This window comes from Arachis hypogaea, chromosome 11 (assembly GCF_003086295.3).
Source record: "Arachis hypogaea cultivar Tifrunner chromosome 11, arahy.Tifrunner.gnm2.J5K5, whole genome shotgun sequence".
Classification (NCBI taxonomy): Eukaryota; Viridiplantae; Streptophyta; class Magnoliopsida; order Fabales; family Fabaceae; genus Arachis; species Arachis hypogaea.
Genome location: NC_092046.1, coordinates 9810428 through 9827392, shown reverse-complemented (window position 1 = coordinate 9827392; position 16965 = coordinate 9810428). Strand labels below are relative to the sequence as shown.

Sequence of the window (16965 nt, the reverse complement as noted above, 5' to 3'; positions counted from 1 at the left end):
GCCGCTCTACCTGTATCTAGCCATAACGGATGAAGCGATGACAGCGGTGTTGGTGCGGGAGGAAGGGAAGGTTCAGCAACCAATCTACTTCGTGAGTAAAGCACTGCAAGGAGCAGAGTTGAGATACAGCAAATTAGAGAAGTTGGCACTTGCACTCCTAACCTCTTCCCGTAGATTACGACAGTACTTCCAAGGTCACCAGGTAGTCGTGAGAACAGATCAGGGAATCCGCCAGATACTCCAGAAACCCGACCTGGCGGGAAGAATGATGACTTGGGCCATCGAGTTGTCCCAATACGACTTGCAATATGAACCCAGGCACGCGATTAAGGCACAAGCCATGGCCGACTTCTTGGTAGAAGTAACATGGGGCTCAGCCGAGGCGACGAACATACGGTGGAGGCTCCAAGTAGACGGAGCCTCCAACCAGACGTTCGGAGGTGCCGGGATCATCTTGGAGAGCCCCGCTGGGGTCATATATAAACAATCGATCAAGTTTGAGTTCCTGGTATCAAATAATCAAGCAGAGTACGAGGCCCTTCTGGGCGGTTTAACCTTAGCACGGGAAGTTGGCGCCACTAGGCTAGAAGTATGCAGTGACTCGCAGGCCGTCACCTTTCAAGTTAACGGGACCTACCAAGACAAAGACTCCTTGTTACAGAAATATCTGGAGAAGGTTAAAGAGTTAAGCAAACAATTTGAGGATGTCACGATCCAACACATCCCGAGAGAAAGGAACACACGGGCGGACCTCCTGTCCAAACTAGCAAGCACTAAACCGGGGGCCGGCAACCGGTCTCTCATTCAGGGTTTGATAAAGGAACCAGTAGTCACCCTCCACTTGACAAAAGTAAATCCCTCCTGGATGGACCCGATCACTGACTTTTTGGAAAGCGGCAAGCTCCTCGACGACGAGAAGGCGGCCAAAGCATTGAGAAGGGAAGCGGCCAAATACTCGACCATACAAGGACAATTGTTTAAAAAGGGACTCAGTCAACCTTTGTTGAAGTGCTTACATCCTGACCAAACGGACTATGTGCTTAGAGAGGTCCATGAGGGGTGCTGTGGTCATCACATCGGGGGCAAAGCCCTAGCAAGAAAGCTCATCAGAGCTGGTTATTACTGGCCATCAATGATGAAGGATTCCAAAGAATTCGTAAGGAAATGCGTCAAGTACCAGGAGAACGCCAATTTCCATAAGGCGCCGGCTTCCGAGCTAAGCCTGTTGACATCCTCCCGACCTTTCTCACAATGGGGAGTCGACCTCTTGGGACCTTTCCCGGTTGGTCCGGGGCAAGTCAAGTATCTCATTGTTGCTATCGACTACTACACCAAGTGGATAAAGGCCAAGCCACTGGTCAGTATATCCTCATCCAATTGTTGAAAGTTTATGTGGAGACAGGTAATAACCCGATTCGGCATCCCAGAAGTCGTTATCTCCGATAACGGGATGCAGTTCACCAACAAGAAGTTCGTAGAGTTCCTCGCCAGTTTGGGTATAAAGTAAAAGTTCTCGTCTGTAGAGCATCCCCAGACGAACGGCCAAGTTGAGGCCGCAAACAAGGTCGTCTTGCTAGGCCTCAAGAAATGGCTTGATAATAAAAAAGGCGCATGGGCTAACGAACTTGCCTCAGTTATCTGGTCTTATTGAACGACCGAGCAATCGTTCACAGGAGAAACCCCTTTCTGCCTGACATACGGGGTGGATGCTATGATACCCATGAAGTTCGGCGAGCCGAGCCCACGGTTACTTCTGCAAAGAGTGGAGGAAGCCGTAGAAAAGGACCTAGTAGATGAGGCTAGGGAGATGGCCCATTTGTCAGAGGTAACACTAAAGCAAAGAATAGCCCTGCACTACAACGCCAAAGTACTCAGGAGAGAATTTGAACAAAACGATCTAGTCCTGCGGCGCAACGACATCGGACTGCCGACTCAAGGAGAAGGCAAGCTGGCGGCAAACTGGGAAGGCCCCTACAGGGTCAAAGAAATGATTAGCAAGGGCACCTATAAATTGGAGAGTCTCGATGGTAAGGAAGTCCCAAGAACCTGGAATGCGTGTAACTTAAGAAAAATTTATTCTTAGCTCAAACACGCCGAGCAGGCGATTTGACGAGGTCAGCAAGACCCGGTTTCCTCTTTACCATCAAACAATTTATTTTTGTTAAGTACTTATCATTGCAATAGACTTGTTCAACTGTCGATTAATGTTCACTTGTTAAATTCACTTTTCCCCTCTTATGCGTCCCGCTAGGGGTGTCCATGGATCGGATCGTATCCGCAGATCCGCGGTAAATATCCGCATCCGATCCACACCCTTTGCGGATCGGATCGCGGATATCTGCTCTACATTTGCGTATCCGATCCGCGGATCCGGAGATCCGCACTATAATAATTAAAAATAAATAAATAAATAAATAAATATATATATATATATATATATATATATATATATATGTTTGGTATTATATTTACTTGTTTGTATGTTTTAGTTAGTAATTATTATTCATATAGTGTATTATTTTATTTTTGTTATTTAGAGAGAGTTTGATTAAAAATATTTTAGGAATAAATAAGTTTAAAACTATGAAAGAAATATTTTTATCGAATTCTTTTACATAGAAATATGATTAAAAAGAGAAGGTTTAATTATGCGGATATATCCGATCCGATCCGCAAATGTACGGATTGGATCGGATCGGATCCGGCACTAAAGAGTGCGGATATCATATCCGATCCGATCCGATGGAAATTGTGCGGATCGGATCGAATTTTCGGCCATATCTGATCCGATCCGATCCGCGGACACCCCTACGTCCCGCGACAACGAAATTTTCATGATGACACAGTACCCCGGGACTGATCACCCCGAGAACCAACCAAACCAACACGATAACAAACAGCTATGGCAATAGTAAAGCCACGACTTGGCTTTGTCAAATTACCAACGCAACGGTAAACAAACGCAAGCGACAAGCCAGTGCCAACAAAACGGTAATAAAATAAAACGAGAATGCGCTGCCGAGTAAGCGGGAAAAAGACAGTAATTATAAGCCGACCAAGCGGCTGTCAAAGTAGTTTAAAAGACTACAAGTTTTACAAAGTTCATCAAACCACGCGGCGAGTTCTACAACAAAATTACAAACTCCATGCAAAGATACAAGAGATAATTTCTTCCGTATATCGACAATCTTGCCATCTTTGATTGTTTTAAAACCCCGATCGCCGAGGTGTCGAAGTTAGGAGCCACGATCTTCACTTGAGCCTTAAGGGCCTCTTCAGTCATCAGGATCGCGCTCTTCCCCTACTTCACGGTCTCTTTGTGCTTCTTCTTAAACTCTTCAGCTTCGGCTTGAGCAGTCCTAGCCGAAGACGGCCACATCGCGTTCCTTCTCTAAAGCAACCACCCGGCCCTGCGCAGCATTGAGCTGGCTCTCCAAAGTCATCTCCCGCTCGGTTAGCCGGGAAACGGTGGCATCAGAAATCTTCAACTTTTCCTCAGCGGACGTGGCCTTCTCCTCGGCAGCCTTAAGCTTCTCCTTTGCTTTGGACAGCTGCTCCCGAAGCGTTTCAACTTGAGTCTTGAATTGATTGTTGGCCTTAACGGCAGATTCGAGCTTCCTATGCATCGACTGCATTTCCAACAGCTCAAACTTGGCCTTCCGAGCTATGGAGGCGCCGCGGAGGAGGGTACGGTACATCCACCTTGCCTGCCCCACAAGGTCGGTGCCATGGAAATGTTCCTCCGTGCCGGGAAGCAGCTGGGAGTCTATGAAGTTCCCGGCATCAAAGTTCCTCTCCATCACAGTAAGGGCTCCTTCAGGGCTGGAGGATGACCTCTGCCTCTTAGGGTTATGGATAACCTTCAAGTCATCCTCTTCGACTTGTGGATTGGAGGTCGAACCCCTAGTACTAACCACCTCCTCACGAATAGGAGAAACGCGCGCCCCTTCAGCATTGCGGTCCGACATCTTGGCATCATGGGGTGGAGACACCGCTTGGTTCTCTTTATTTTCAGGCGGGGCCTCTGGCTTCCCATCGACTGTCTCTTCATCGCTATCAGCCAGGAAAGTATTGTACAAATTCTCAAGACCTGTCATCTCGGTAGACATACCTACTACAAAATAGTAAAATGAGTTAGTCGTGAAATCGGCATAACAAATCAAAGCAACAATAACGCAAAGGATGCAAGTTAAAGCTACTCACAAATATAATTTCTAGCAACCTCCCGGTCACCCATAAGGAGGTGGGATTCACGTGGTTTTTCCCAAAAACGGCCAACAACACGTCGGCAATCTTTTTGTCCACAGCGGACATTCCCTTATAGGTCACCTTAATAAAGGTGTTGGACCCCACCCCGAAACTCCAAGATGTCGAGATGAGGCGTTGCCCTTCTAATGACAACCAGAAGGGGTGGCGACCTTTGACTGGGCGCACCTTAAAGTACTTGTCCTTGAACCCATGATAAGAGTCTTCGAACAAGCCAAAAATCCTCCGACCCTGGGCAGATCGGAAAGACATGAATCCTTTCCTTGCTTTTCCTTCTATGGAAGGATTCGTGAGGTTGAAGAGAAAAAGAAAAATGCCGACAGACACCGGCAGCTCTAAGTATTCATACACCATCTCGAAACAGCGGATGAAAGCCCAACTATTCGGATGCAACTGTGACGACGCCACGGAGATCCAGTTAAGGAGCACTATTTGAAAAGAACATAAAGGAATGCGAACCCCCAATTGGGTGAACATTGCCTTGTAGAACCAAATCCAGTCGGCAACTCGGGGGGAGTAGAGGTTGAGTTCGTATAACCGTTCGTTGGGGGTGGGAACGAAAATATCGTAGTTGGCCTCCTCGTCAGTCCCGCTGCACAAATACTCGGCTTGACGGAACTCGGTAAGTTCCTCCTTACCATCTGGTTTGGGGAGTCCTTCACGTCGGAGGTCACCCAAGCATACCGGTCGTAACCCGCGCTTGAGGAGGAAGCTCATGAGACGATACAAGGCATACCTACAGTGGGGGCACCACTCGGTTAGTCTACGAGGTCGGGAGCTCGAAAAAGGCCCAGAAACTACTTTTAGCCTATTCAACAACTGAAACCAAGCATGGCCGAAGCAAATCCTAAGTAAAGCTTAAAACTAATGTCCTGGAATGGTAACCCCCCTAACGCACCTACTTAACGCTAAGGTTATCCAGCATACAAACCAAATCAGGAGAGCAGCATGCATACAGAAGCATTGATAATGAAGATAAGATAAACACAGAACAAAGAACGAGGGGCGAGCGCTTACCAGGATAATTGCAGCGAGTCGAAGGGGAGCAAGAAGGAGCGAATGCACAGGGATGCAGAAATGCTGCTCTGGGAAACTCGAGAGGGAAGAAGATGGAGATGGAAAGAGCAAAGAAGTGAAATGAAAACAAAATGCAAAACTGAATAAAACTTGCACAAGCTCAAGAAGCTCGAAAGGCAAAGGGTAAAACAGTCTTTACGCACAGGGTTTCAAAACAACCCATTATGAGCATTAAATGCCTAGCACGAAGAACGAGGCGATGAACAGTTATCCCCAGCAACGAACGGACACGCGTGTAAGAGGCACGTTCTCTCCACGAGCGGCCGACCTGGCGACAACACACAAGAGAAAACATAACGCGCCACCAACGGCGCACACGACCATTGCTGGCGCGTGGGGGCACTGTTACGGCCCAGCCCAGCTGAGCATGGAAACTGACCCGGCCCGGAGACCTGCCGACCCGTTTGAGCGGGTCATCGTGCCCGCCTGACTGGCGACCCAACTACGTACCCCCCTAGCCAGCTGCACAATAGTTGGGAAGAAGGAAACTTCTTGGAAGGAGGCCTCTTCCTATGGGGCCCACTTTTCTGACATGGTATATAAGGGGAGGGACCTACCCCTCCCCAAGGTACGTCACACACATCATCTTATCCCCCTTTTTGCCTGCACACTTAACTGACTAGAGCGTCGGAGTGTCTTTGCAGGTGACACTCCCCTCTCCACACGAAGAACTCGGGACGTCGGCTACTCCTCCTCCAACCCAGCTACCCGGAATCAAGCGATACCCTATCTCACCGACCGAAGTATCACCCCGACCCGTCCGGTACACGAGCTACCGAACAGAACTAAAGCTGAACTTGAAAAGAAAACGAGAAAACAAACAAGTTCCATTGCTAACTTACAGGGAGTGAAAGGAGGAACAAGAGGACAGGAAACCTAAGAAAACAAAGAACAGGATCACCGCTCTGGGTACAAGGGAGTATCAGTTAGCTAAGCATGTCTCTGGTCAGATTAAAGGAATACAAATGGCTGAGGAGGCAGGACTTAACATGCCCCAACCTCAGCCATGAGTATCATTAGCTGGAATTGTCGGGGAATAGCGGCTGCCCCGACAATTTCTGAGTTGTATAATCTTTGTAAAAAAGTAAAGCCGCTTATAGTGTTTTTAATGGAAACCAGGGCCAGTCAAGGAAGAATGAATAGGATAAGAAGAAGGCTTAATTTTGACAAGTTATTTTGCGTAGAACCCCGGGGCTTGTCCGGTGGGCTATGTTTGATATGGAATTATAATACTAATATCGATGTTTACGAGTGGTGTGATAACTATATTAAAGCTAGTATTAACATTAATAATGTTCTGAAATTGCAGGGTGTTTTTGTGTATGGTAACCCAGTTTTCCAAAAGCGAAGGAAACTTTGGCAGGAGCTTACGGTAAGTAATAGGAGCAGGGAAGAACCTCAAGCTTATTTGGGGGACTTCAACGATATTCTAAGTCAAGATGAGAAGGTAGGCATTCATCAACAACCAAGAATTTATTTAGATACTTTTAGAAGGTTTATAGATGATAATGGTTTAATGGATATTGACCTTAAAGGTAGTAGGTACACATGGTACAGCAACCCAAGAAATAACTTTGTCACTAGGGAAAGACTAGATAGGGTGTTAGTAAATTGGAAATGGCTGCATATACACCAGAATGTTATTCTAAAAGCTGCTCCGGCAATTAGTTCGGACCATTGTGCCTTAATTTTAGAAACCGAGAGATCGGATAAAAAAAGAATTCAGGTTTGAGGCCTTTTGGACAGAGCATGAGGAGTGCAAAGAGGTAATTAGGAGGAGTTGGCAGCAGGATGATGGAAACAGAAACTGTTGGAATCAATTTACTAGAAAGAGGAGCAGATGCAAAAGGGAGTTGACAGAGTGGAGCAGAAGAAAGTTTAAAAGAGCAGATAAAGAAATAGAAAAAAAAGGAAAATGAGCTACATCAAATACAAGAGGGCGATATGACGGATAGAGATCTAAAAAGAGAGAGAGAACTGAAGAACCAAATATTCGATCTATGGAAACAAGAAGAAAAATATTGGGGGTAGAGATCAAGTTTGAAATGGTTAAAATGGGGCGACAAAAACACAGTCTTCTTTCATGCAATAACCATACAGAAAAGAATGAGGAATAGAATTGACAAATTGAAAGATGAGGCAGGTCATTGGATACAAGGAGAAGTAGACATAATGAAGTTAGTAGAAACACATTTTACTAAGCTGTTTACTTCGAAAGGGGATAGGAACCTGGAATAGTGCATAAGAGATATACCAACGAGAGTCACTAGAGAGATGAATGATGAGCTAATGGCAAAGATCAAAGACGAGGAAATTAAGGACACAGTCTTTAGCATGGGAAGCTTAAAAGTCCCGGGGCCAGATGGTTTAAACGGACTTTTCTTCCAACAATATTGGGATATTATGAGTAAAGAAGTGTGTGGTGTGGCGAGACAGATTTTTGAAGACGGCAGCTTACCAGAGGACTTGGGAGAAACAACTGTTGTTTTGATTCCTAAAGTGAGTCAACCAAAAAGCCTGAATCACCTCAGACCCATCAGCTGCTGTAATTTTATATATAAGATTGTAACAAGGGTCTTGGTTGGAAGGTTAAGAAAAGTGCTAGATGTCATCATATCTCCGGTTCAGAGCGCTTTTATAAAAGAAAGACTCATACAGGATAATATAGTAGTAGTGCAGGAAGTGTTTCACAAATTAAATAGAAAAGAAAATCCTGGAAGCAATGACATAGCCATCAAATTGGACATGAATAAGGCATATGATAGGTTGGAATCGATTTTTTTGCAAAGGGTCATGGAAAAGTTCGGTTTTAGTAAATAATGGGTGAAGTTGATGATGAGCTGCGTGAAGAGTGCTACTTATAGATTTAAAATTAATGGAAAATTGTCAACCAAGATCTATCCTCAAAGAGGTCTCAGACAGGGAGATCCTCTATCGCCCTATCTCTTTATCTTGGCAGCGGAAAGTTTTACTGTTCTCATGAAAAGGGCGTTGAGGGAGAATCTTAGTTCAGGAATAAGGTTAGCTCCAACTGCACCAGTCATAACTCATCTATTATTCGCTGATAATTGTATCATTTTTGCAGGTGCGTAAGAAGAGGAGATTTATCAACTAATTCAGATCATAAACAAATATACGGAGGCATCAGGACAAAGAATTAATACTGAGAAATTCTAATTGATTTTTGGAAGTCAGGTTTCTATCCAGAGGAGGATAAACATTGAAGAGATCATCGGAATGGCATCGTGGGAAGAGCCTGAAAGATACCTAGGATTACCAGCGAGATGGAAAAGATCTAAGAACAAGGCGTTGGAGTGGATACAAGAAAAGATTCTAGACAAAATGCAAGGATGGAAAGAGAAACTATTAGATCAAGCTAGAAAGGAGGATTTGATAAAGGCTATTATACATGCGATCCCAGTCTATGCCATGGACGTCATCAAATTCCCTAAATCCTTTTGCAAGAAAATTGAAGCAGCAATTGCGAGATTTTGGTGGACTAACAATGGCAAGGAAAGAAGCATTCATTGGAAGAGCTGGACAAAAATGACCAAGAGTAAATTAAACGGCGGCTTGGGGTTTAAGGATCTAGAATGCCAAAACATAGCACACTTGGCTAAGTAAGCTTGGAGACTTCTAAAAGAGGAAGATGCAATATGGACTCGGATACTAAAGGCCATTTACTATCCTAATTGCAGCCTATGGGAAGCGGGAAGAGGAGGAAACGCATCATGGATATGGAGGAGTATGTTAGAGGGAAGAGATTTCCTCAGAAGGAAGGGAAGGTGGAGTGTAGGAAGTGGAGCAGCGATAGACATTTGGGAAGATAATTGGGTGGTAAGAATAGATAAGTTGGGAAGAGGCGGAGAAAATCGATATAGAAGAGTGAGCGAGCTGGTAAGAGAGGGCGAGGGCTGGGACTTAGACAAAATTCGTAATATTTTTCATGGTAATATGGCTGAGCTGATAACCAGAACGCCCATTAGTTTGATTAATAAAAAGGATCATTTTGTTTGGCCTATAGAAATGACAGACAGTACTCAGTCAGAACCGGATACCATGCTGCGAAGGAGGAGAAAGATACAAAGGAAGAGACAAAACTCGGCAAAGTATCGACAAGTCAGAATTTGAGGGAGGTATGGGAGACTATTTGGAGATTACCAGTGCCGGGAAAGTTTAGAATGTTTTTATGGAAATTAGTGCACGAAATTCTGCCAGTAAACACGAAATTATATCAGCGCAAAAGAGCTCTTACACCCACGTGCAGCATATGGCAGGAACAAGATGAGACAATAGAACACGTGTTACTCTTGTGCCCGTGGACTAGAGCGGTGTGGTTTGGATCTAGCCTTTAAATTGTGCCTACGGCTTATACTGTGGGATCTTTTATAAAATGGATGATGAACACAATTGACAAAATCAAGAGTGAGACAGGAAATGAACAGGACAAAATTTTGTGCAATTTGAAATGTGTTTGTTGGTGCATTTGAAAAGTGAGGAACCAGCACATATTCCAGCAAACAAAAATCAATCCACAAAAGGCAATAATCTATTCAGAACAGCTTGCAACAAAATACCATAATGCAACAAAGGACTTCATTAGAGATAACAAACCTATAGCAGGCAAGAATGGTGAGAGTAGGAGAATTACCTGGAGGCCTTCGCCGCACAACAGGGCGAAAGTGAACATAGACGCGCCATTTTACAAGGAAACAGGCATGGCAGCATCAGCAGCGGTGATCAGAGACTGGCAAGGAAAAATTATTACTGGGACAACATCAACATTCAGGACAACATCAGCTTTAGCAACAGAAGCTCAAGCATACAGAGAGGCTCTAATTCTCATTAAAAATCTACAGATAAGAAACTGTATAATTGAAACAAATTGCTTACCTCTGGTTCAAGCCATTAAGGCAAGAACGCCCTTAGCTGAAGCAGACGCAATCATCAGAGATATTCTGCAATTGTTGGAAGAGGCTCCGGATGTGGGAGCTACTTGGACTCCATGAGAAGGCAACAATTTAGCTCACCAACTGACAGCGATGGCAGCAGAAAATCAGCTACAGAGGCAGTGGACAATTATTCCGCCTGTACAGGTCAGGAATATAATCAGAACAGAAGCAGGATTCGCTAATCTTTAGCATAATCAACACAATCGAAATCAAGACAATCAGGTTTCAGTTTCAGAAGCTGAAGGGGAATAGCGGTTTCAACCCACGACTTTGCCATGGCCGATTAATGACACCAACAGCGACACGATCAACATAGGGAGAAGGGTCAGCGGAGGGGATGCCGCCGGACTAACTACTGGGCAGAAGGTTGCGCGGCAAAGGAGCAGCAGCGAACACATCAAGGCTGTGAGACCATCACCTTCAGGGCGAACCCAAGTGTACCACCAGGAGCTGGGAATTGGGGCTGGTGACATCGCTGAGGAGGACCCACTACGGCAGCAGCTCCATGCAGCAAGGCTCCGAGCTTCACACAGAGGTTCCAATGACAACGGCGGAGCGACGACACATTGGCTTCGAGGAAGAAGAGAAGATCTTCGAATAGGGTCGGGCATTGGGGGGTTGGATAGCTGGGCGAATTCGGGTTCTGGGTTTTAGGTCAGATCAGTTATCTGGCCCATGGCCAAGTCCAAAAAAAAAGGTTATCCAATCTATTTGACAAAAAAAAAAAGTAAAGATTGCTTTGTAGCTGAGGCCTAATTCAATTAGTAAAACTATATATTTGTTAAGACGCTGCATTCCGATTCAACCAACTATTAAATATAAATTTTATAGTGTTGTGTAGGTATGTTGTGGTATCTTTTGACCTAAAAAAAAAAGGGTGGGGTTGCTTTATCCCGTAATGTTCTTTTAGCTCAATTGGAGTATGCAAAATCATGCTTCATGCACCACGTTGGTTGTTAGGAAGAGTTGATTAGTACCCAAAAAAAAGGAGGATGGAGTAATGAGAATGAGAATGTATTTATTTAGATGAACTTTTGCAAATAGGTTTTCTTTTTAAGTAATTTATTTTTTAAAAAAATAAAATAAAAAGATAAAAATAATTTTATATTTATATATTTTATGTAAAAATATTTTTTATTTATAATACTAAAAATAATTTTTCAAATAAATTTTTTAAAATATATATAAATTATCATTTTAAAAAATATATTTTTTAATATTTTTTTAACACTAAAATTATTTTAAACATACTAAAAAAAATTGATTATTTTTTCATAAAAAAATGAGTTAATAGTCAAATTAGTCTCTAAAAAAAATTTGTTTTTTAAATTCGTCTTTAAAAATTTTTATCAATCAAATTAGTACTTGAAATATTATAAATTAATTATTTTCGCCCTTCATTCACTCAACTAAAAATTTTCATAAATGATTAATAATATAAAAATATTAACGCACATCATACATGACACCTACTATATCTAATAGATGAATAATGGAAAAACTACCAAAAGTACCCATAAAGTTTACAAACGCTGACAAAAGTATCCATAAACTAACGAAATTAACGTTGTACCCATGAAAGATGGGTTTCGTACGGCAAAAGTATCCAAACCTTAATTTTTTGTTAATTTTTTAATAAAATTCTCAAATTACCCCACCCTAACTCTATTCTACCGTCACTCCCTCTCTTCTCTTCTTCCTCTCTCCTCACTTATCCCTCTCTCAAAAACCCTCATAGAGTCATAGAACTCTCGTCCTACCTTCTCATTGTCGTCCGCCACCCACCTACTCCATTACCGCCAATCTCTTCCCCTCTCACTGCTTCTCCCTCTCACTCTTAAGGTGACTACAACACCTTCATCGCACGCCTGTGACCCAACCTGAGAAGAATGTTGCCATGGCGCGCCTGTTGCAGCCGAGGAGAACGTCGTCGTGGCGTGCCTGACCCAGCCGAGGAGAACACCATCATCGCACGCCTGAGAAGAGAGAGGAGTCGCGGTGCTCTTGCATACAGAAAGCGAGTTTGGTAAAGAGAAATCAGAGAAGAAAAGGAGGCGACACTGTGGATGGAGGTTCTGCCATTGACGATGTTATAGTTGGCAAAGAAAAAGGTATTTTTTTTAAAACATTTTTTATTTTATTTTTCTTCTTTTCAGAAATTGATTTAGTTACTACTAAAATGATACTGTTCTAGTTTTTTTAAATCTGCTTCTATTTTTTATGAAGGCTGAGATTGATTTACAGAAGATCCAGTTGATGGCTACTTCTACTTCTGATTTTTGCCGAAATAAATTTTAAATTGGATGAATGAATTTATTGATTTTTTTTATGGTTGATGGCTATTTCTACTTCAAGTTTTGCTAAAGTGAATTGAAATTGGATGAATGAATTTGAAAATTTTTATGTTTTGAGTATTTTTTTTGTGTTTGATTGATTTAGTTTAGGTATGGATTGTAAACTTATGAGTAAATCGGTTGAGGTACGATCCTCTACCACCACTACCACTACCATTGATTTCGGTTTGGTTTGTTGTAGGAGTAGTTTTGGACTCCATGGCAAGAGTTGGTGCAAATTGGGTTATGGAAGGTTGAAAAAGTGAGTTGAGGTTGAGTGTAGGGTAATTTAAAAATTTTATTAAAAAAATCAGGATTTGGATACTTTTGTCATACGGAACCCATCTTTCATGGGTACAGTATTAATTTCTTTAGTTTATGGGTACTTTTATTATCAGCGTTCGTAAACTTCATGGATATTTTTGGTAGTTTTTCCATAAATAATTGAATATACATATTTTTATATACTTGAAAAAATAATTAAATTGATTGTTTTTTATAAATATATTTATTTAGCGTATAATTATACATGTTAAGTATTATATATTTTATCAGTTAAATTTTATATCATTCATTATGGATAAAAATTATTAATTGAGTGATAAAAAAATAAAATAATTTATTTATAATTTTTAAAAAACTAATTTAATTGATAGAATGTCTGAGCGAATTTGAAAAATGACATATTAGGACTAATTTCACGGGAAAAAAAAAAAAAACTTTTTCTAACATCATCCGCCAAACAAGTTGTAAACGCTTCTGAAGGAGACACAAAAGAAACAAAACCTTGGTTGGATTGATCGTCAATATCTGAGGCATTTCGGAGCGAGTGTGTCAAGGGAATTGGATGGGATTCTGTGTGGCAGGATCGTTGGATTCAAATGTTAATATTATGCTGAGACCTAGAGTGCGTAGCTCTTCTAATGAAGCAAGAATCAGGTCCCCTTCTTCATTCTGCATAGCACCGAATTTTGATAGCGTTAGTTTCAAGCACTCTCAAAAGCAAAATCATAAGGCCATTCAAACAAGACTTTTTCTGTGCAAGCAAGACTCAGTTGAGTTTGATGAGAGGAAGAGCCCAAATGAGGTACCTCACACCCATGCTTTACATTTACTATCTTCTTTCTTTTTTAGTGGGTTTTGTATGCTTAAAATTGGTATTGTGGAAAGTATTTCAACATTTTGATGGAATAATACCTTTGCCTTGAACCTTGAATTTATGGATATGGCAATAGAAACAGAAACACAGTTGTTTGACTTAATGGCTACATTATTAGATACGGTTCTCCACTATGAACAAGAAACTTTTCAGGAGGTAGTCGCAATCAGAGCTTTAAGTTATGAATGAATTAATGTATGATTTCCATATGCCGATTCTAGTTTCAATAGAGCAAGAAATAAGTGTGGTCTCCTAGTATTTTTGGTAGAACTTGCTAATTGCCTACATTAGGTTTAGCGTTCCTGGATTTGGTTGTCATTTCCAATTTTTTTTTTTTTTATGGTTTTTTATTCATTCTATATGGTAGTATCGGTGATGGTAAATACCACATTTGAGAATCAAGTATGAGCAATGTGAAGTGCCATTAATGGCAATGTGCATGGTTTTTTTTTCCCCCTCATATGTGTATATCTCAAGAAACATGTTCGGAATTTCTCCGTGGCCAGTAAACTGACTCCTTAATTTTGGCCCGGTTATATTACAGGTTAGAGAAGAGATCAAACGATGTTACGAACTCATAAACAGATTGGGTAGAGGAGTTGTGTATTTGGGATCTTCAAGGATGGGGCCTGGCCATTCCCATTATGTGCAAGCACAGGAGCTGTCTAAAGAGGCAAGTAAATTCATACTGTAACTTCCTGCCTGCTTCTTGCTTGCTTTCTGTGAATAATGTAAGTTGGCATTCCGAAAAACATCATTACTTTCTGTCATAGACAATTGTGAATATGTTATATTGGCAAAGGGTTTTAATGAGTGGAAAGGAGCCCTAGGGCTTTTAATGATTCCTTTCAAATATTGATTTTATTTGGGATAGGATTACCATTTTGGCTTCCCTATGACGAAAAGCTCCTGGCCTGCTTAAGGGTTTTTTGGTTTTTCCCTAACTTATGCAAAGGGATAATCTAGCATTGTTACATGGCTTATCACTCTAGGTGTTAATCATATCTTTTTGTTTTTATATGAGGATGTCTCATCCTCTTCTGTATCTCTTTCTGATAAAATCTTCTTTTTAAATTATTTACTATTTTATACATGTGCTGCACAGATAGCAAATCTTTTGGATTGCACTTCATGGTCAGGGGCTGGACCAGGGTTAATGGATGCAGTTACTCAAGGTGCTCTGCAAGCAGGAAAACCAGTTGGCGGATTCAAGATTGGAAAAGAAGCTGGGGAATGGACTGCATCCAACTACCATCCATACTTGCCATCAGAAAATTACCTCACTTGCAGGTAATCTGCCACCATTGCTTGATTTCTTATTCAATAGATTTGATTGCGAGTAGCTTCTTATATTGTTTTGACTTTTGAGTTCAGGTTTTTCTCTGCAAGGAAACATGGGCTGGTGGATGTTGTAGTAAGGAATAATTCACTCGATAAGACTGCTGTTGTTGCTCTTCCTGGTGGGATTGGTACTCTTGATGAGGTGTTTGAGATAATGGCGTTGATTCAGCTCGAACGGATTGGATCAGAGCTTCCTGTTCCGTTCATTTTGATGAATTATGATTCATTTTATTCGAAGCTGCTTGACTTTCTTGATGTTTGTGAGGATTGGGGTACGGTTTCTAAGGGAGAAGTTTCATCATTATGGAAGGTTTGTAACAGCAACTCTGAGGCTTTGGCTTACCTGGTGGATTTCTACGGCTTTTCTTCCAGCAACAAAAGTAATAATTTAACGAAATTGCATAGCACAGTTGAATCATCCTCCACATAGCACCTTTTTTCCCTCTTTTCTTCCTTTAAGTGATTCCTTCCTTCTTCTCAACATAGCTCGATCATCAAAACATTCTGGTAAGTTGTTGTAATATTACTTAGCCATACTATTGTTGTCACCCCAAGTTCTTACAAAATATCTTCACATTCATCTGTAGTGTAAAAGTTGTATTTGAATAAAGTGTCTATTGACTATGGTTTAGGTTTTCAAATTTAGGTATTGAAGACTCTATTTTCATCCACCCCCTTAAAAAAAGGGAGAGGCAAATCAGGTTAAAATGATCAAATTTCAAGATGAGTTTTAGAGAATCCCATTAACATGAGTTCAAGAAAGTAAAAGTTGTATTTGAATAAAGTGTCTATTGACTATGGTTTAGGTTTTCAAATTTAGGTATTGAAGACTCTATTTTCATCCACCCCCTTAAAAAAAGGGAGAGGCAAATCAGGTTAAAATGATCAAATTTCAAGATGAGTTTTAGAGAATCCCATTAACATGAGTTCAAGAAAATGAAAAATCACAAATAACTTGCCTGATAAAGCCAATTGAGGAACATGATTGTAGTTAGAACATAAACCTAGTGAGGTTTTGAGCCTAGAATGCGTGGTTTTGCTTGATTGATTCTTGATATCTGTTGTTCATTGTATGCATGTATTAAAGACGATTGAGGTCATTTTGTTTCATCCCACGTTAAATTTCTTGCCCCTTTGGTTTATATACTAATTGTTTTATTGTTACTTTTGCTTACAACCGTATATTAATATCATTCTTTGTCTTGAGACCATAATCCATACTTTGTGCAATGTTATAGACATTGTGTTTTACATGCTTGTTTCCATACTTGCTGATGTGTGATATGCATTATCATGCTGGAAAATTAGAATAGAAGAGGCGAATGCAGAGGCCTTCCATGTGCATGAGATACCTGAACGTGGAGAACAAGAGAAAGGTTCAGAGGAGAAGAATTTAGAGAAGATCTAAGATGGAAAGTAGGTAACACAATCTATCAGAAGGGAAGGAGCCAACACCACTCATTAGTTAATCTTTCAACCTTCTACCTTCTAGTCCACTCTCTCATGCTTCTCCTTGGCTTCTGAATTGATAGATTGGTTGCCACCTGTCCATTCCCACCAACTAACTCTTCCTCATTTGTTAGCAGCTCATTAATTTGAGAGTTAATTTCAGCATGATTCCCATTAACTTATTTGGTTCTATTTTTCTTCCTTACAGTTTGTTTTTGGACTCCAAATGTCCAAGCTGTTATTTTGGGAGAAATAGACATTTTTAGTTAGTCAACTTTAGGGTTTACATTTATAATTTAGGATTTAGAATTTAGAGTTTATAATTTAGAATACAGAATTTAAAATAAACAAAATAATTTTAAAAGAATTGACTGATGTTGGCTGAAAA

At 41.2% G+C, this 16965-nt stretch overlaps 2 protein-coding genes across 4 annotated transcripts; both read left to right on the top strand.

Moving 5' to 3' along the window:
- The first annotated feature begins 37 nt into the window (after nt 1-37).
- Nucleotides 38-2083, top strand: LOC112720951 (uncharacterized). The gene is made up of 3 exons (XM_025772043.1): nt 38-1357; nt 1403-1496; nt 1674-2083. Exons 1-3 carry the CDS (start codon nt 38-40, stop codon nt 2081-2083), a joined length of 1824 nt encoding a protein of 607 aa, XP_025627828.1.
- Nucleotides 2084-13301: 11218 nt separating this feature from the next.
- LOC112720194 (cytokinin riboside 5'-monophosphate phosphoribohydrolase LOG7) lies at nt 13302-16851 on the top strand. 3 transcript variants are annotated; one of them, XR_003162075.3, is made up of 5 exons: nt 13302-13715; nt 14332-14460; nt 14893-15077; nt 15162-15635; nt 16442-16851. XR_003162075.3 is itself a non-coding variant. In XM_025771045.3 (4 exons), exons 1-4 carry the CDS (start codon nt 13476-13478, stop codon nt 15556-15558), a joined length of 951 nt encoding a protein of 316 aa, XP_025626830.1. In that variant the 5' UTR covers nt 13302-13475; the 3' UTR covers nt 15559-15752. The 3 variants fall into 3 exon arrangements, 1 of the variants encoding a protein (XP_025626830.1); XR_003162076.3 differs by having other exon boundaries at nt 16437-16851; XM_025771045.3 differs by lacking the exon at nt 16442-16851 and having other exon boundaries at nt 15162-15752.
- The last annotated feature ends 114 nt before the right edge of the window (nt 16852-16965 follow it).

Coding starts and splice junctions, on each gene's coding strand:
- LOC112720951 (XM_025772043.1), top strand. CDS start 38: ATGACAGCGGTGTTGGTGCGGGAGGAAGGGAAGGTTCAGCAACCAATC. Junction 1,358..1,402: donor GGATAAAGGCCAAGCCACTG/GTCAGTATATCC, acceptor ATGTGGAGACAG/GTAATAACCCGATTCGGCAT. Junction 1,497..1,673: donor AGAGTTCCTCGCCAGTTTGG/GTATAAAGTAAA, acceptor AATCGTTCACAG/GAGAAACCCCTTTCTGCCTG.
- LOC112720194 (XM_025771045.3), top strand. CDS start 13,476: ATGGGATTCTGTGTGGCAGGATCGTTGGATTCAAATGTTAATATTATG. Junction 13,716..14,331: donor AGAGGAAGAGCCCAAATGAG/GTACCTCACACC, acceptor GTTATATTACAG/GTTAGAGAAGAGATCAAACG. Junction 14,461..14,892: donor CACAGGAGCTGTCTAAAGAG/GCAAGTAAATTC, acceptor TGTGCTGCACAG/ATAGCAAATCTTTTGGATTG.